At 49.4% G+C, this 18659-nt stretch overlaps 2 protein-coding genes across 41 annotated transcripts in view; one reads left to right on the forward strand and one right to left on the reverse strand.

Annotated features, from left to right (window-relative positions):
- Positions 1-14324, forward strand: part of LRRFIP2 (LRR binding FLII interacting protein 2) — a 105399-nt gene extending 91075 nt beyond the window's left edge. For 21 of the 29 annotated variants that reach the window (XM_045436601.1, XM_045436600.1, XM_045436609.1 and 18 more), the window contains 7 exons: positions 3455-3556; positions 3821-3953; positions 5748-5797; positions 11288-11408; positions 12260-12339; positions 12925-13029; positions 13403-14324. In XM_045436601.1, the coding sequence (XP_045292557.1) occupies positions 3455-3556; positions 3821-3953; positions 5748-5797; positions 11288-11408; positions 12260-12339; positions 12925-13029; positions 13403-13513 (702 nt within the window). In that variant the 3' untranslated portion in view covers positions 13514-14324. The remainder of the gene's footprint in view (positions 1-3454; positions 3557-3820; positions 3954-5747; positions 5798-11287; positions 11409-12259; positions 12340-12924; positions 13030-13402) is intronic. The other 8 variants (XM_045436610.1, XM_045436615.1, XM_045436614.1 and 5 more) reach the window with 1 other exon arrangement.
- The window catches only part of MLH1 (mutL homolog 1), a 49109-nt gene continuing 42128 nt past the window's right edge, over positions 11679-18659 (reverse strand). For 7 of the 12 annotated variants that reach the window (XM_045436593.1, XM_045436592.1, XM_045436598.1 and 4 more), the window contains 4 exons: positions 18144-18308; positions 17535-17627; positions 17154-17267; positions 16137-16459 (listed from right to left, as the gene is read on the reverse strand). In XM_045436593.1, the coding sequence (XP_045292549.1) occupies positions 16292-16459; positions 17154-17267; positions 17535-17627; positions 18144-18308 (540 nt within the window). In that variant the 3' untranslated portion in view covers positions 16137-16291. Of the gene's footprint in view, positions 12256-12347; positions 15204-16136; positions 16460-17153; positions 17268-17534; positions 17628-18143; positions 18309-18659 lie in introns of those variants that run through there. The other 5 variants (XR_006701023.1, XR_006701021.1, XR_006701020.1 and 2 more) reach the window with 5 other exon arrangements.

An 18659-nucleotide genomic window follows, 5' to 3' on the forward strand; every position in this document is an offset into this window, starting at 1 on the left:
TCCGTCTCCAGGGCTCCTTCGCCCTGTGCAACTGAAACCGTGCCCGTTAACGCCAACTCCCCACCCTCCTCCCCAGCCCCCGGCAGCCACCATTCCACGCTCCGTCTCTACGGACTTACTGCTCTAGGCACCTCACGTAATTATCAGACGGAATCAGACGGCCTTTGTCCTTCTGTGACTGCCTTATTTCACTTCCCATCGGGTCCTCAAGGCTTCTCTGTGGTGGGGCAGGTGTCAGAATGCCCTTCCTTTTTAAGACCAAATGAGAAATATTTCGTTGTCCGGATGCACCACGTTTTGTTCATCCACTCGTCTGTTGGTGGACAGACCCGTGGTTGGCTTCCACCTTTTGGCTGTTGTGAATAATGCTGCTGTGAACATGAGTTTGCAAATACCTCTTTGTGACCCTGCTTTCATTTCTTCGGCTGTATACCCAGGAGTGGAATTGCTGCATAATATGGCGATGGTATGTTTAAGTTTTTTGGGGACCAGCCACACTGTATTCCACAGCCACTGCCCCATTTCACATTCCCATCAAGCACTGCGTAGGGGTTCCATTACCAACACCTGTTTTCCGTTTTTCTGATAGCCATCCTGATGTGGTCCTCCCATGACTTACCCAAGACGTGTTTTCAACAGTCAGTGACTCCCTAATGCACCACTTGCCTCTAGCTTCATTTTCAAGATTTCAAGTTAGTAACTTAATAAAGGAACATGGCCATTATTTTCATGCTACAGTTTGGTTCTCTTTAGTTCTTCCTTCATTGATCCTTGTAGTCATGCACACAGCCCGAAAGCAGCTCTAAGTGCCAGGTGGCTACATGTAGAATAAATGCATCCAAAGGACTTTTCGATCTAGATAGCCCAGTGTGAGACTCACTCCCATTCTGACGAAAGATATTTCTGCCTCTGTGCAATTATATGGAGAGTTAACCTGTTGCCCAAAAGTGCAGCCTGTTATACGTATCTTCCAGACTTCTTGACACTAGAATTTGAGGTTAGGTCAGGGGTAAAGAATTCTTTAGATCTCCGCAAGCATGTACTTTTTACCCTAAGAAAAAAATCTGCTGTATGAGCTATTACTGAATGCAAACACAGGGTAGTGGTTTTATGGTCAGGTACTACAGAGGATTTCAGGTCTGGCGTGAGTACATTTGTTCCAATTATAAGGTATTTTGGTAGTCTCCAAACTTCGTGGTGAAGTGGGAGAACTTATAGGATGTATTTTATTTTCCCGTCCATAATTATGGGAAGACGAAGTTTAAAAAGTCCAAAAGTAAAGCTGTCCATCGCCAGAAAACGTAGAAAGAGGAGCGAATGGCATGTACCAGCATTTGCTAGAATGTCCAGTTTCAAATTGGTCTGTTCCTGAGAGACCGTGTATATTCAGTGGTGGTGTTTCTGTGGAGCATGTCGTGGCCGTGATCACTGACCCAGCTGTGTGTGCTGATGCACGCGTAACTGTGCACGCAGATACCAATAACCCACAGATTCTAACCCAGCGGAGATCCGGGTGTCTGTCAACAGATGGGAAAGTATTGCTTGTGCTTTTTTGTCCTGATGTGACACTTGTCATTAATGGAATGGCATGGGAGTATTAGCGTGAAGGGTCAGGGTAAATGCCTCATGATGCTAGAAACTCAAAGTATCAACTTATAGGCAGACTTAAGACACACCATATGGTGTGAATGTAAATTGTTGAAAAGAAATGAGATCTTGACGTTGCAGTTTGGGTTAGCAAGGAGTAGGACTTGCCCTTATACACTGCTTTTCCAGCAACATTGAGACGACAGTAAGGAAATGTAATTGTGGCTTTTTTAGGGCTGTGATACAGAAAAAGTATGCAAAGGCTTTGGAACTGAAAAGAACTGGCATTGGCACTTACTGGGACTTTGGGCAAGAAAAGCATAACCTCTCTGGGCCTCCATTTTCTCATCTGTGAAATGGGGATAACACAAGTACAGGATATATAAGGGAGAGATTATATATGTAAACATATTAGGGCAGATTTTATGTCTTTGTAGCAGCGCCTGCTGTATAGTTGGAGCTGCACAGAGGTCATTGCTAGCATCCCTTATTTACTGACTGCCAGTTTGGGTGCACAGTAGGATTTATAAGGATACAGAACATCGTCCACCTGTTCCCCAGTCAGTAATGAAGTAGTTGGCTCATTTCTAGCCCACTAAACCGAGAGAGCAGGGTTACCTGTTGTAGTTTAATTTCTTGGATTAATGGGGTTGTGGGTAGAAAATATTAAATATACGAACACGTGTAGAGAGAGGCTTTTAAAAATAGTCACCCGTCAGCTGTCCGCATAGACTGCTTGCCTGGGGTACGTTTTGAAGTCTGGGTTATTTCATTACCTGGGGCAGGTTTGGTTTGTCACCTGCTTCTCCCGCTTGCATGCCCGCTTCTCCCACCGCCACCCTCGGCTCCTCAGCTCTGACGGTTGTGAGGTGCAGGCAGTGGTGGGGGGCTCCAGGTGCAAACGGCGGGCGGGGGGCGGCTTTTCCGGAGCTTTCCCCGGGGCTCTGGTGCTGCAGCAGTGCCCACACCGTGTACCTGGGGCGGGGCTGCTGTTGTCCCTTCTGCTTTTCAGATGGGGAGTCTGAGGCATAGGTAAGTCGGGACCTGCCACCACTCAAAAGCCTGATCCCCAAACCCTTATTCTGCTGCGCTCCGTACGCGGACTCCTTTGGTTTTGTCAGTATTTTAGTTTCGGTTTTCACATTCAGAAAGGTGCATCAGAACACCAGATGATTCTTAATTGTATTTAAGTAAATTAACAAAAAACAGGTCCTTGGGGATCCCTTTGGAGGTTAGCTATTTTGAATTAGGTGGTATTTGAGGAATATTTTGCCACACTGCTTAGAGAACAATCACTACGGCCAGTATTGAATTAAAATACCTTGTGCATACTGGTGTTTTTTCTTCCAGGGCCATTGAAATTTTCTGACTTAAAAAAAAGTTTAAATTAAATTAATTTTTTGAATTAAACCTCACTATGTTCTTGAATGAAGTATTTTAGTTAAACGTGAGATGTATTTGTTTGTATTGGTCACCAGATGAAAATGTAGTAAGGAGATCAGTAAGGAAAACTTCATTTTAATATTATTGCTGTCTTCATCTTCCTTTTCCTGTCTTTTTTTTTTTTTTTTTTTCTTTTCATCGACTGGAAAAGAAAGATCAGCTCTCCTGCCTGATGGGATAAGCATGCTTTGGCGAATTTATGCACGATTAACCAGTTTCTGTTAAAACTCTCCTGTGGAGACGTGTGTCCCCAAGACTTTGTATTTCCTCCCGTGTCTACCTAACTGCCGGTTTCCAAGCTTTTACTGCTCCCTTGTCTTTTATGCCCTTACCTGTGTTTATTTGAATTAGGTGCTCTCTGCTCCCTCTTTCACTCGCTCTTTTTCTGTGCCATTCTTTCCCTTGCTACCCTGTCTAAAACCAGGCCCTAGAGAAACAGAGAGAATACATTGCCTGCCTTAGGAATGAGCGAGATGCGCTCAGAGAGCAGCTGGCTGACCCGAAGGAGACGGTGAAGACAGGAGAGGTACGTTAGCTTTGGCCCGGAGTTAAGTCTCCCTCGCTGCTTTATTCTTCCCTCTCATCTGGTTATCTTTCCTAGCCCAAAGACAAACCAGTGCTCATTCTCCAGTGCACGGTAGACAGGAGTAAGCCACTTCTTCCGCAGAGCTCTGCTCCATGTAACTAGTTCTCACCAGGTGTTACCCGTGGCACACGTCCTGTCTGTCACAGGACGTACCGCCTCTGCGTGAGCCGTGTTTTGTGACGGTGGGTTTTGCCTTCTCCACAGAAGCATGGCTTAGTTATAATCCCTGATGGCACCCCCAATGGTGACGTCCATCATGAACCGGTGGTTGGAGCCATCACTGTGGTGTCCCAGGAGGCTGCTCAGGTCTTGGAGTCTGCAGGAGAAGGTCCGCTAGGTAAGGCACCGGCCGCTGCTGTGTCGACTGGGATTTAATGTCGTCCTCGTAAGACTTCCGGCTTATTCATGTCCCATCTTGGAAAACAAAAACGACACAAGGGCCATCTGAGGTGTATCTAAATCCTTAACAGGAAGAAATCTGGGCACGTTGTCTCCAGGCATCCTTGACCTTGGGAAACCAGCATCTGGGTCATTGTAAGGCCCCTGGGGAGAGGCACTGTTGGTGTATACGCATTGCTTATTCACCTAAATACAAATCTTCCTGGAGGAGATAATCCAGCACAGGCACCCCAGGGAACCAGCGGGCTGGTAGGCGGCTCCCAAGTATGTTTTAAGTTTCTTCTTCCTAGAGAATCTGGTTTTCTGCTCTGCTCCTTATCCTGCGGTTCTGCAGCTCTTTGCCACCGCAGATGACCAAGAAGACAGGTCTTACAGGAGTGTTCTTTCCAGAGCAGGGCCTCTGGGCCTCTTGACATCTAAGCCTCTTAAATTTAAGCCCTCGAGACTTTCATAACACCTCTCCCAGGAAAGCACACGGGTGTGCATCCATTGGCTCCACTAAGATCCTGCTCTAGAGGAAGGAAAATGGCAGAAACTCTATCATCAGCTCACTTTTTTGTTTAAAAAAATCTTTTTTTCGTTGTCATAGATATTGTAGGTTTCCCAGAGGAGTGGAACATTTTTAGAGTTAGTAAGCACATCCTCTAATGCACAGAATTGCAGAAACAGAGCACTTTGATACAGCAGACGCGGGCGAGGCAGTGGGAGCCGCTCTAGAGAATGCGCTGAATGTGTGGCTGGGGGCCGCTCAGGGTGTCCTCTGTTGATCTGACAGGTGCTGAGGAAAGCAGCACTTGCATTTAGCGGGACCCCGGTTGGTTGTGGGAGGTGCTGGCTTGGTGTCGGCTGCTGCTTTTACTCATCTGTGGTCCTCCCTCAGGCCAAGAGCCAGTTGTTTTCTTTGTTAGTTGTTTTTTAAATGTTTTTGAGGGAAAGACAGAGCGCGAACAGTGTGGGGGGCAGAGAGAGAGAGAGGGAGACCCAGAATCCAAAGCAGGCTCCAGGCTCCGAGCTGTCAGCACAGAGTCCGACGCGGGGCTCGGGCTTGACCTCACGAGCCTCGAGATCGTGACCTGAGCCGAAGCCGGACGCTTAATCGCCAGAGCCACCCAGGCGCCCAGGATCCAGTTTTGACGCATGCCGGGGAAGCAGCCGCCTTCCTCTCGGGCCGGGAGCGAGCCCCGGCGACCCAGCTGCCGCGCCTCGGACCAGCCCTTGACTGCCTTCGGCTCAGGGTTGGTCCCCGTGTGCCCCCACTGGCCCGCGTGGGCCTTTGGCTTCTTCGGCACTGAGTTCCTGCTTCCCCTGTCCAGCCTCCCCGCCCAGGCCCCCTCTCCCCCACATCATGTTTGCTCCTGGGAGGCTTCATCAAGCCTGCGAGAACACCCCGGCAGCTCGAGTCGTCTGCCTACGGAGAAAGCTTGCACATTTTGAAACAAGGAAGTGATCTTTGTACTTTGGTTTGTCTTTAAATGGAAAATCACTGCCCTTGGAGCAAATGTTGTATTTAGTGCCTTGATAACCATCAGCTATGTGGAAATATGTGTTGAATATTTAAGTACTTTTCCTTAATACCATTAACTGAAGCATTTCCTTCGAAGCTCTTCAATAGAAAGCTGTGAGCTGTTTATCAGATTATGTTTGTTGTTTTTGAATTTCAAGAATTATTTTTAATTGTTCCAGTACTATATCATTACAAATTTGGTTTACAGCCTTTTCCAATTTTTTTTAGACGTCAGGCTACGAAAACTTGCTGGAGAAAAGGAAGAGCTACTATCACAGGTAAAGGCATTCTTCTCATTGGAAGGTAATGTTGGTCGTAATGGACTAAATCACAGGGTAAAACGTTAGCGAATTAAAATGTACACAAGAAAGAAGGGTGCTTACTTCAAACATCAGTACTCAAGCAACATTTGAAGGGTAAAAAGATGATGCCCATTTTGTCTCTTTGTTGTTTCCTGTTCTTTTAAAAAAATTTACAGGACATGGAGTCGAAGGAGTTAAATAGTTTCACAGAGCTCGTAGTGAAGACAGGAGCTCCCTGCCCTGCCTCCCCACCCTCACCCCTGACCGTGCCCACCTGGTCTGGCAGAGTCTTTCGATGCGTACTGCTCTTGTGCATCTCCGTCCCACACGCTCAGTTGCTTCTGGGCATTCTCTGTTGGCCTCCCTCTGTAGAAGCTCCCCTCTGGCCTTCTGTCCTGTGCCCCCATCCTCCTCCGGAAGGAACAGCACGCCCGGCCCGCGCGTTTTAGTTTTATCAGGACTTGCGAGCGCCACTCGCCGTTGGAGCCCGGCCACATTCCAGGGCTGCCTTCCCTCTCCTTCGAGGCTCCGGCTCCCCCAGAGTTCATAGCATGCCTTTGCTTTTCCTTTGCTTGGTTTCCTGTGTATTTATGACCAATTTGGCTACAGAGTCTGCAACGGTAGTGAAATCTGCTGTTAGCGTTTTCAGATCCACCATGTATTCTCTCAATTCCACTTTTTTTTTTTTTTTTAAATGTTTACTTATTTTTGAGAGAGAGAGAGACAGAGCATGAGCATGGGAGGGGCAGAGAGAGAGAGGGAGACACAGAATCCGAAGCAGGTTCCAGGCTCCGAGCCGTCAGCACAGAGCCTGACGTGGGGCTCGAACTCACGGACCACGAGATCATGACCTGAGGCGAAGTCAGACACTTAACTGACTGAGCCACCCAGGCGCCCCTCAGTTCCACTCCTTGATTCTTGGAGCACGACCTGTGCCCCTGGGAACTTAATGGCCTGCTCCCTCCGTGCAGAGCCGGACTGCCCTTCGTTGCCACCTAGGCTTTCCTCTGCTGTGGCTCAGGTTGGATTCCCTTTTGCAAGGCCTTATGACTTCCTCCTTTTTTATTCGTTCTCTTTTTGGTCTGTCCCCCAGTAACTTCCTGAGAAAGGTGTATATGGGCTGTAAATTTTTCTTAACTTTGGAGGCCTGATAATGTTTTCATTTTACTCTCTCACTTGATTAACAGTTTAGGTATAGAATTTTTCATGACAGTCATTTTCCTTCCTTTTTTTTTTTTTTTTTTTTAGAAGTTGCTTCATTGTTCTCTGGCTTCCGGTATGGCTGTTAAAGATTTCAAGGGCATTCTGATTTTTCATCTTCTGTATGTGACTCCTTCTGTAGAACCCTCTCTGGCTGTTTATATCACACTTTTCCCTTAGTGTTTGGAAATTTCACAGTGATGTGGTTTGGAGTTGTCATGCGTGGTATGGGCCCCTGTCAGTTGTAGGAATTCCTGTCCTTCAATCCTGGGGAAATTTCTTGACTGATCTCCCTTCCCATCTTCTCTTCTCCTAGAATGACTGACTCCTATTCAGTCTTTTCAAATGTTTAAAGAGAACGCACTGTTTAGCAGGCATTTGGCATATTTCAGTGAACACAGCAGTTAAAGAATTCCTGCACGAGTAGCCCTTACATTCTTGTGGAAGAAGAGCAGACAGTAAACAGCACACATAACGAGCATGTCGGTTACACGGGATGTCAGAGGTTTGTGTGAACACGCCTACCGCGTGTGTGTCTGCAGTCACATCGAGTGGCACAGGTGCCGGCATGGGTGGGTGGAGTTGGATTTTACCAGGGAGTGTAACTGGGCAGAGGAGGTGAGGGCGGAAAACCACGGCCCCAGAGATTAGGTGGGTAATGACGCTAATGGGTAATCCGGGGAAGATGTCAGGACCCAGTGGAAAGAAGATGGGAGGTGCCGGTGGGATTGAAGGCTTTGGGGATTCTGGGTCCTGAGAGAGGGAGCTGGAAAGATCGGCAAGAGAGGTTAGAAAGAAGAGAATGGGACTGACTTATGCAGGGACTACCCTCATCTAGTAGGAGATCTAGCATGTGACCATGAGAGAGTGGTGATAGATGGCAGGATCCTTGGAGAGGAGGTTTTCTAGAAACTGACATCAGTTGTAGAGCACTCCTCTACTTACATGTATCTTGAAATTGCCAAGGCTATTCTCGAGGGAGTGAGGTTCAGGAGCTAAATGGTGAAGCAGGAGTGGGGCACTGGCAGTGAGGAGGGGTGGCAGGTGAGTGGAATTAGAGGGGAAGAGGTCAGAAAAGAGGAGTGTTGGGGAGCACCGAGGGAGAATAGTTGAGACACAGCACAGAAAGCAGGTCATGTGTTCTGTTCTCAGGCTCAGTGGTAGGAGGACTGTGGAAGCAATCTCCAGAAGGCCAGAGGGCTGCAGAGGGAGCTTCTCAGGGGAGAGCGTTTTTCTGCTAGTGCACTAGATGAGGAGACGGCTCCGAGAAGAGACTGAGGATGAGGGGGAAATGGTAACCCAGAGTTCCAGCCTTTGGGAAGGGTGAGGAGTTGTTGTACAGAGCCCTTTAGGAAAGAGCGTAGAAGGAGGATGACTGTTCTTGAGATGGACGTGACGATGATGGGGATAACGAAAGACTAGTCCTGGTTCACTCAAGGCAGACGGTGATGGCGACCGTCTGTGTTGAAAGGGTGGAAGTGTCTGGGAAGCATGGCTTTCCTCCCAGTGCAGAGCTCGCCCTTTCCCCATTGGGGGAGTGGCGTACTTGGTCCTCGAGGATTCCCCTGGCCACTATTGATGGGGTCACAGCGAGGGAAGCCTTCTCTTCCACCTGGACCCCTGATCATCGCGTTCACCCTTGACCCTTGACGATGAATGGTGAAGGAGGCCTGGAGAGACTCACATCTTGGTCCCAGAGGCAGCTCCCCATCGTAGTTCTGAGCTGTGGTGCTCCCCAGACCTCTGCTGCTAAGAGTAATAGGCATTTGGGGAAACGTGGCTCTGATTTCTGGGGGAGGGGGCAATAGACCCCTGGGACCAGTGTTTTAACCTTTTTGTTTCTCTGGTTTCCCCATCCCTTTTGATCTCTTTCGCTTTTTTTTTTTTTTTTAAGTTTATTTACTTAATTTGAGAGAGCGCAAGAGAGCAAGTGCATAAGTGGGGGAGGGGCAGAGAGTGAGGGAAAGAGAGAGAAACCCAAGTAGTCTCCACACTGTCAGCGGGGAGCCCAACACAGGGCTCGAACCCACAAACCGTGAGATCGTGACCTGAGCTGAAATCGAGTCGGATGCTTAACTGACTGAGCTACCCAGGCACCCCTCTTTTGCTCTACTTTTTAAAAAACGTTCTTAACTTTATCTTTGAATACTTCTGTTGGGTTTCGGTTTCTGCAGTTATTTTCACTTATCCTGATAGCTCATTGCTTTGTTTTCTGATTGCTTCTGTCTGCATAGTTCATTTCCAAACAGATGCTTTTTAATGTGTATCATTCGGCCTTACGTTTCAGGGAGAGCTAAAATGCCAGTGGGAAGCTTTAAGCGTATGTCAGTGTCTTGGTGAAGTTGATGTGGCAGGGTGTTTCGTTCGGGTGTGTCGGTCTTTAGACTAGGCAGATGGTCTTCTAGGGAGACGTGCCCGGGTCCCCCCTGTGCGGGTACCAGCCTCGCCATCAGCATTCTGGGAACTGAGGCTGCACCGGAGGCCTGAGCATGAGGTACGTGTCCATTCGCCTCATCTCCTTGTTCCCCATGTGCGGGGCTCCTGTCTCCACCGGGCCTTGTCTTTTTCCAACCCAGAGTTCCTTTTTGTTGGATTTTTTAGTTTCTTCACTTTGCCAATTTAAAGCAGCCTACAGCTTTACGAAGGTATAACTGGTACGGAATAAGCGGCCTGTGCGTAAAGGGTAAAAAGAAATGTAGCTACCGTATTCGTTTCCGCGGCTGCCATAACAAAGTAGCACGAACTGGCTGGCTCGGCAACAGAAATTTCTTGTCTACGCAGTTTTGGAGATGAGAAAATGCCCCAGGTGAGGCAGCAGTAGCCGGGTTGGTTCCTTCTGAGGCTTCTGAAGGGCAGTCTGTTCCACACTTCTCTTCTGGCTCCTGGTGGTTTGCCGGCAGACTTTGGCATTCCGTGGACCGTACACAGCCTTCTGTGTGTCTTCACAGCGTCTTCCCTCTGTCTCTCTTCTTATGGCATTCTTTTTGTAAGGACACCAGTCGTACTGGATTGTGGGCCCACTCTATTCCGGCATGACCTCATCTCAACTTAACTAAGTGCATCTTCAGGGACTCCCGCTTCCAAGTAAGTTCACATTCTGAGGTACCGGGAGTTAGAACTTCGTATGAATTTTGCAAGGACACTGCTCAACCCTTAACGATACCGGTGACACCACGACCACAGTCAACATGGTGGAAATATTTGTAACGCTCAAGTTTCTGTGTCCCTTGGTGAACCTTCCTTCCTGAGCCTCCCTCTCCCCAACTCTCCAGGCAACCACTGGTCTGCTGTCTATCACTGGGGATTAGTCTGCATTTTCTGGAGTTTTATATAATTAGAATTCTACACTATGTACTTACTCTTCTTTTGTCTGGCGTCTTCCACACAGCACACTCCGCTCTCCCTCCTTGCTGGGTAGTAATTCCACTGTCTAGATGTGCCACAGTTAGTTTATCCTCCTGTCACATTTGGGTTATTTCCAGTGTGCAGCTATTACGAATAAGTGACTATAAGCATCCTTTATTTTGGGCACAGTAAGGTAGATCAACTATGTAGCCAACTCAAAAACAGATTTGCAGTTATTTTTGCATACTAATATATTTAAGCCAATATTTAAGTTTTAATGTTAATATGGAATACCTAATTTAATATATTAAATGTACTTCTCAATTTTAATATTTAATACGAATTTAAGTTTTAATATTTAAGTTTCCTGAATACTTAACGTAGAACATGTAACCTAATTCTAAGACAAAGCAAAAGCATCTAACTCCCCTTGGAATTTTATTAAAAATGGAATTTTAGGGGTGCCTGGGTGGCTCAGTTGGTTGGGCGCCCAACTCTTGATTTCAGCTCCGGTCATGATCTCCCGGTCTGTGAGATCAAGCCCCGCGTTGGGCGTAGCACAGAGCGCAGAAGCCGCTTGGGGTTCTCTCTGGCCCTCCCCCGCTTGTGCGTGCACTCGCTCGCTCTCGCTCTCTCTCAAGATAAATAAAAGAGTTAAAAACAAAAAAGCAATTTGATGAAAGTAGTGAAGAACACTGAAAAGACCTGTTGCGGCCGCCTACACACGATGGGGCTGCTGCGATCGGCACACCTGGTCCTGGGGCAGGCTCCTTCTGACGCTGCTTTACAGCTTGTCGCCAGCGCCTCTGGCAGTGTGGCCCCCCGCGGTGGGCACTCCGGTTCTGGGTGCACGACCCGTGTGGCCGGTGAGGGCCCGCGGTGTCCTTCGGATCTTGTGACGGACCCCTCCTTCCGCCGCAGATCCGGAGGCTGAAGCTGCAGCTGGAGGAAGAGCGGCAGAGGTGCTCCCGCAGCGAGAGCACGGCGGCCGACCTGGCGGGGCTGCACAACGGTTCAGACCTGCAGTTCATCGACATGCAGAGTAGGTCCCGGGGCCGGGCCGGCGCCACGGGCAGGGAGGCTGTGTTCTAGGCGGGGGGTTGCGAGCAGGCCGCCGGCCCGGGGATGGCGTTTCTCTAGAGGAGCCATGGTCAAAGATCGCTCGGTCCTCGGCGAGTGATTTTTGTTAAATTTGGTTTGCTGGAGAGAATTTCTAAACTTCTCGTTTTAAATGATGTGCTGCTTAGGTCAGAAGTACAAGTAATGATTTAGAAGTCGACCCATCACATTACCCACATGTTACTGAAAAGCATTTCTTTCAGCAAATGTTTATTAAGCACACGCACAGAGCCCTCGGCGAGACGCAGATAGACCGAGGGAGGCGGAGCCAGGGCCCGCGTTCAGAGGCATGGTCAGTGTTAGAAAAGACAGTGCAAATCAAAGCGACAGGGAAGAAGTCACCGTTGACTAAGGAGAGTCATGATGGAGGTTGCTGGGGACGTCAGTCAGCGGTAGGAGAGCGGGGCACCCGAGGTGTGGCAGCAGGAGGGAACCCGGGAGGCGGGAAGGTACAGGAAACTGGAGGCTCCTGGACGGGGGTCAGCAGGTCAAGGTTGGCAGGGCCACTGAGGCACCGACAGGGCTCCTTGCTCCACGTTCAGCCTACGCACATCGTGGGGTGAAGGGTACATTTTCTTCTCCCCGGTCCAAGGGAGGCTTGGATCGGTGGTTCCAGGGCCCCGGGCCGCTGGAGATGCTGTGGCTGCCCTGGGGGCATTCGTTTCTGTCTTGGAGACCGCATCGTCCTCTCCCGGGCTGCAGCGGGTGTCAGCGCCTCATGGGTCACACCTTCACTCCCTCCGGGAGAGGATTCATTGTCTTCTTCTGTTCTAGGAGATGCCAATAGACAAATTAGTGAATACAAATTTAAGCTTTCAAAAGCAGAACAGGATATAACCACGTTGGAACAAAACGTAAGTACCTTCTCAGTATGGTGGCGAGAGGTTTAAAGTCCCTTTGCAACATCTAAGTGGCCGACTCCAGGAGTACCTAGGTTTCTTTGGGTTGGCTGTCTCTGCAGTTGGGTCTCTGTAGAAGCTCTGTAGTAAAGAAGAAAGCCAGCAGAAGAGACCCCGAAGGGCACTTCAGCCTTCCGTTCGCTATTGAAAACGTAGAAAACCGTAGCTGTAGTTCTGTTTTTTCCAGATATTTCAGGGGACTTCAGGAAGTCTCTTAGTTTGAAAATCCCTTATTCTACGTTTCAAGAGGTCTAAAAGCTTTTCCACTTAGTGTGTCTGATCCTGCAGTGTTACTTTGGCACTTAAACAATATGTCCATCGTAAACCTGACGTGGGAAATTGGCCCTATGTTGACTGTCCAGCTGTAACCCTCTCAGGGGACACTTCCTCATCTATAAATAGCCGCTGGGTTCCGAGAGGCCCCATGACTCACCGTGAGGGGACAACTTGGGATTTGTAATGACGCTGCGTTTCCATGGTGGCTGCAAGCAAAGGGCTCCCGGTGCCCGTTAGCAGAGGCCCGTGTTCTCTTGTTGACAGGTCAGCCGACTCGAGGGCCAGGTGCTGAGGTATAAGACCGCCGCCGAGAATGCGGAGAAAGTGGAAGATGAACTGAAGGCGGAGAAGAGGAAGCTACAGCGAGAGGTACCTGCTTTTGCGCGCTCACGTTCCTAAAACGTAAAGCTCCTTCGCGGCGTCGGGAGTTGAATCCTGGGTCCAGTCCTAAGGGAACAGCGGTGGGTCTCTCCCTGTTCCGTGGTGGGTTTTGACCTGCACGGTGACTGCCATTTGCATTGGATGTTTTGGTCAGTTCGAGACTAAGGAAAAGGAGAGGTTTCCCTTTTGTTTTAGCGCCGGTCTGTTCCTCCACCTGCCGTATGTCTGTCCTTTCTGTGATCCACGCTTAGTGTCCCCTTTCAGCGCCGCCAGCGGGTCCCGTCTCGCAGACAGGGGCATTGAAGTGGCACCGGGTTTTGTGTGTGACCGTGTCAAGTGACTGGGCTCTCCCTGTCCGCAGTTACGAACGGCACTGGACAAGATCGAGGAGGTGGAGATGACCAACAGCCACCTGGCCAAGCGGCTGGAAAAGATGAAGGCCAACAGGACAGCACTTCTGGCCCAGCAGTAGGAGGCGCCCCTCCGCCCGGGAGCCGCGCCCGGGGTCCCGCCCAGAGGGACTTTCTGTCCACTGACACAAACCCCCTTCTGTACTGTTTGAGTCTTGTCAGTAAAATAGCCACCTTTGTATTTTATAATTTATGAGAGAATGAAACAGGTTTGAATCTTCATGAATGAACGCTTTGGATTTCGTTTGTAATTTGATTCTAGACTAAGAACTGGTCCGTGCTGTTTTTACTTTTTATTTCCATAATTGTAGAATCGAGTTTACTCACCATTTCCCCCAGCGGCCTCCGTGACGGGGCTCTCGTCACGGCGAGAGGACGGCGGTTCTGTGAGCGCCCCGTGAGATACTTGGCTGGAGACCTCGGGAAACACAAGTGCCTTCTCCACGGTGCAATTCAGACTCAGTCCTCTCCAGCGGTCAAAGACACTTACCCTTCGTATCAGATAGCATTTATATTTTAGTGAAGAAACAGGTTCACACGTGGGGAATGTATGTTTCACTCAAATTTCTATGTTTGGAGGAAGAAGCCTTTTTTTGTAAAATATTTAAATTTATATAAGAAAATGTTAGAAAAAATACGGATACGGGGAGTGTATATAAAACTTGCTTTATTGCATGTGGCCGGGGAAGTCCAAAGCCTGACGCTCTTAAGGTAAGAGTAGGGCTCTTTGTCGTCAACATCGCCTGTGCTGTATCTCGTGTAAAGTATCTCATCTGCTGCTGATTTGTGGAATGAAACCTCAGACGAGCCCGGCGGGGGGTGCGGGGGAGAAGTCGGCCCAAGACCCTATTAAACACACCCTCTTGCTGACCACAGCTGGCTCCTGACACATTCATTTTGTTACGGGAGCCTTTCAACACATCGGGGCAGCCACGTCCCTCTTGCGCTGCCCCTCTTCTCCTCCTCCTCACGGAAAATAATCTGGAATATACAGCTTTTTAAGAAGTTCAGTCGCGTCTTTAAACGTACCCAGTTTAAGAGGCTTTTATCATGGAGCCACTTTGCAGGATCCGTGATTCTCGTCTGCCCTCAGAATCAAGGTGTTTGTGGAGATGGTGGCTGCATGTTCAGAACAAATACCGCGAGAAGTCTAATAAGTCAGTCCAGGGCACGTAAGACAACAAAGTTAGACTTGGAATTACATCCTGAAGCTAACTCGGATGTGAAGAAAATCTCTGCGAATTACCCTCTTCAGAGCAGTTAGCCTTTTGTTTTTAATATGGAACCGGTGTCATGAGTCCGGGGGGATTTCCTACATATTTCTTTCGCAGCCGTAGTAGTGGGACCCGGGGTAGGAGGGGTGGGGGCCCACAGCTGGAGCCAGCACACCGTGAGGTGACCCCTCCTCGCGCCGCCTGGGCCGCTCAGCCTGTGCCCCGCTGGGCTCCCGGAGGGCCGCTGCTGAGATGCCCTGTCAACTTTTTGGAAGCTCTACGTGGTAGAACCTGATCCTGCTTCTTTTGAGATACAACAGATTTGTCTCTTCCAAAGGGAATGGTTCCACTTTCTCTTCAGGGACGGTTCCCTGTTCTTTCCATGGAACGTTCTTTACTGAGTCTTGTCATCTGGATTTTACCTCAAAACTGTAGGCGTTCTTCCCGTGCACACTGCACATTTCTGTGAACCAGGCTAGTATTAAAGGCATCTGACGGTAGTGGCACATAGGGCTCGGGTTTGTATTTTTACGTCACCCTTCAGGTCGGAATAATGAGAACTGAAGCTGGTAGTGTTCACATGCCTTAACAAAGGAGGCTGGTTTAAAATGTGCACCAGTTACAGATTCCGTAAGGACTTCTGTCTTCTCTCAAGGTTTTTTCATTACGAATAAACTAATGAGCTTAGGTTACTGAGGGTGCTAACAGATCCTCGATTCCCCTTTCTCCATACTCAGTGTCACCAGAGCCTCTTCTAGTTCAGGACTCTAGTTGTGGGGCTTAACCGACTGAACCACCCTTGTGCCCCAGGACCTGTTTTAAAAGGCACGTGAACCAACATAATTTGTATCACTCAGTATTAGAAATTGACCAGAATACACAAAGAATCAAACCAGAGCAAGAACTGTAAAATCTTCAGGGCATTTTTAGAATTACGAGATGCCCAGAGGGCTTTCAAACTACTTTTGGATTTTTTTTTAACACAGCCAGGTATATTATAGGTGAAAATGGATCCAGAACCTTTCAAATGTAATTCTTATTTTAACATTTATTTTTGAGAGACAGAGCACGAGCAGGGGAGGGGCAGAGAGAGACGGAGACACAGAATCGGAAGCAGGCTCCAGGCTCCAAGCTGTCAGTACAGAGCCCAATGCGGGGCTGGAATTCACGAACCGCGAAGATCATGACCTGAGCCAAAGTTGGAGGCTCAACCGACTGAGCCCCTCAAGTATTGATAAGGAATCGGGCGCCTAGGTGGCTCAGTCGGTTAAGCCTCCGACTTCGGCTCAGGTCGTGATCTCGTGGTCCGTGAGTTCTAGCCCCGCGTCGGGCTCTGTGCTGACAGCTCAGAGCCTGGAGCCTGCTTCGGATTCTGCATCTCCCCCTCTCTCTGGCCCTCCCCCGTTCATGCTCTCTGTCTCAAAAATAAATAAACGTTTTAAAAAAAAAAAAAAAAAAAAAAGGAATCATGTTAGGATGTGTCTGACAATTTATTTCTGGTCAGTCCACCAAGGGTGAAAGAATGCTACGGGTCAGAAGGCAGATGGGAGTCTTCAGCCATAAGACCTACCCTCATCAGGACACAGTGCAGGAACCGCACACCCCCGAGTCCAAGAGTGACGGTGCTTAACATCTCTCGAAGACTTTGTATAGATCGGGCAGGTTGGCAAGCTGTAGGATATTTCCATCTTCCGTGAAACGTTTAGGAGGCAGAAGGTGTGAGCGGAAGGCTTTATAGACGACGTGTTCCACAGTCCACTTCCAGGGGTTTGCTGACGAGCTGGGTGCGTCACTCTGGAAGAGACACGTTAGATGTCACAAACCTCCCGTTCACCCTGCTCACATCCCGGCGCGCATGGTTTCCTGGCTGACGTGTACTGGGCCTGGGAAGTCTTGCTGGTTACAACGGGCTTTCTAGCCAGTGCTGGTGACACATCCTCTTTGGCCAGGCTCTCAGGGAGCCTACAGGCCTGAACGTGACAGAGGAGCCACGAGGAAGAGACTTGCTCGCATGGAAACTTTGTTTCCATTTGGGAGGAAGTTTACTATAGCGGGCGCTAACATAACGTCTGATCCTGACGATGACGTCTGGATGGCAGCAGTAAGCAGGGCATTCACCCAGGCCCTTGTGTGTCCAGCCGAGCCCACCCGTAAGAAAGGCCAGGGACGCTGCCCCAGTACAGCCCTGCTTTCCCGGCAGAGCGGCAGTCGGATGCAGAAGGCTGCCAGAGCCAGGCAAGCGCGGGGAGGCTGACGTGGGACCGGAAGGCGGAGGCAACACACAACGGGCTAACGATGGAGACAGCCTCCCATGTCTCCTCGGGATGGCCTGTATATATTCAGTCAGCTGAATAAAAGCTGACCGCCGTGTCCAACCCTCCTGTGCAGTGAAATCCTAGGAACTTGGGGACGGCCAGTTTCATCTCCTAAAGGTGGTGTGAGGGCCCGTGCCCGTCCCGGGTGCTGATGGGCATTATCACCACCGTACCTGCTGGCCTGAGAGGGTCGACTCCTCACATACATACTGCTTCCGAATGGAGTAAAACATAGCACACTCTTTGCTGAGGCTTTCAAAACATTCCTTTTCTTCATCCCAGTTCACCTGGTCCAAAGAGAATTCGACACCTCAACGTATGTACTGGCTTTAATGAACACTTTCGTTTCCCAGTGGAGATTGCACACCACTTAAAGCTTTTCAAATGTTACTTCTTAGGTGTTAAATCTACAGCGTAACTGCCGAGTACTGCCCGGGGGGCCGGGGAAGGGGGCCCTGGGCTGTTCTACCCTCTTCATCATCCTTCCAGACGAGGGTGTGGCCCTGTGTCCTCTCCCTCCGGCCCACACACCTGGGGTCGGCTTGGTCACTTGCCTCGGTGGCTAGTCGAAGAATGAAGAGAGGCAGGCCCTCCAGAGGGGGCACGTAGTTGTCGATCAGCAGGGGTAATCCAACCAGGTTCCCTTCCTGCTCGTTTTCGGAAGAGAGGCCAAGACAAGGGGACAAGAAATAACACGGTTACAGTTAATCAAGTTCAGTTTCCCGCTGCTTCCTCCGGGTCCTGTCCTCTGGGTGGCCAGGTGCCCGACTGGGCCGCGCCCTGGGGGCAGGAGAGCAAAGCACTTAAAGCGAGCTTTCTGTATTGACCTGAGCCAGAACAACTCTTTCTTTCTATATGCTCACCACCTAAACAACACTTGGAGATGGAAAGCCCCAAAGGTTAAACGGATAAGATGAAGAAACGAGGAAGGCAAGTGGCCTGGCATAATCTGTGGCCTGCGGGACCGTGGGATTCAGCTCTCCCTCCCATGAGTCCTTCACTCTGGGAACAGAAATGGGCCTGAAAGAAAACGGTTGTGTAACCCAGAAATGCAAGCTGGGAGTGAAGATGTGAACATATATGCTCCGTGCTGGGGTGGGCAGCGTTTTCATCCTGATCTTGGACCAACTACAGAACTGGACTCTTACGTGAAGAATACACACCTCATCGATCTCCAAGGAGAAATAGTCCGCAAGCATCTCAGCCTTCTTCCTTAGAAACTCAACAATGTACTCAGCAAGTCCTTCTTTGGGGCCATCCTCCTCCGTCCAGCCACTCTCGGGACTGTCTAAGGCGAGCATGGCCAGGTCAAAGAGCGGCGCTGGCTCCTAGAAGGGAGAAGCGTTAACCGTGCATCCCGGTGGCGCCCGAATTCCCTCCCGTGAGACCGCCACGGGTGTACGTGCCTCGGAGGTGCTGTGGATTTGCTTCCAGACCACGATAAAGGGAGTAAAATGAATTTTTTGGTTTCCCAGTGCATATAAAAGTTCCATTACACGTCTGTTACACGTGAAACAGCACTGTGTCTTAAAAAACAACGTACATACCTTAGCTAAATTTATTGCTAAAAAATGCTAACCATCATCTGAGTTTCCACTGAGTTATAGTCACTGATCAGTTTGTATTGTGCACAAATAGGATAATAACAAAAAAGTCTGAAATGCTGTGAGAATCACCAA

This window comes from Leopardus geoffroyi, chromosome C2 (genome assembly GCF_018350155.1).
Source record: "Leopardus geoffroyi isolate Oge1 chromosome C2, O.geoffroyi_Oge1_pat1.0, whole genome shotgun sequence".
In the NCBI taxonomy this organism is placed as follows: domain Eukaryota; kingdom Metazoa; phylum Chordata; class Mammalia; order Carnivora; family Felidae; genus Leopardus; species Leopardus geoffroyi.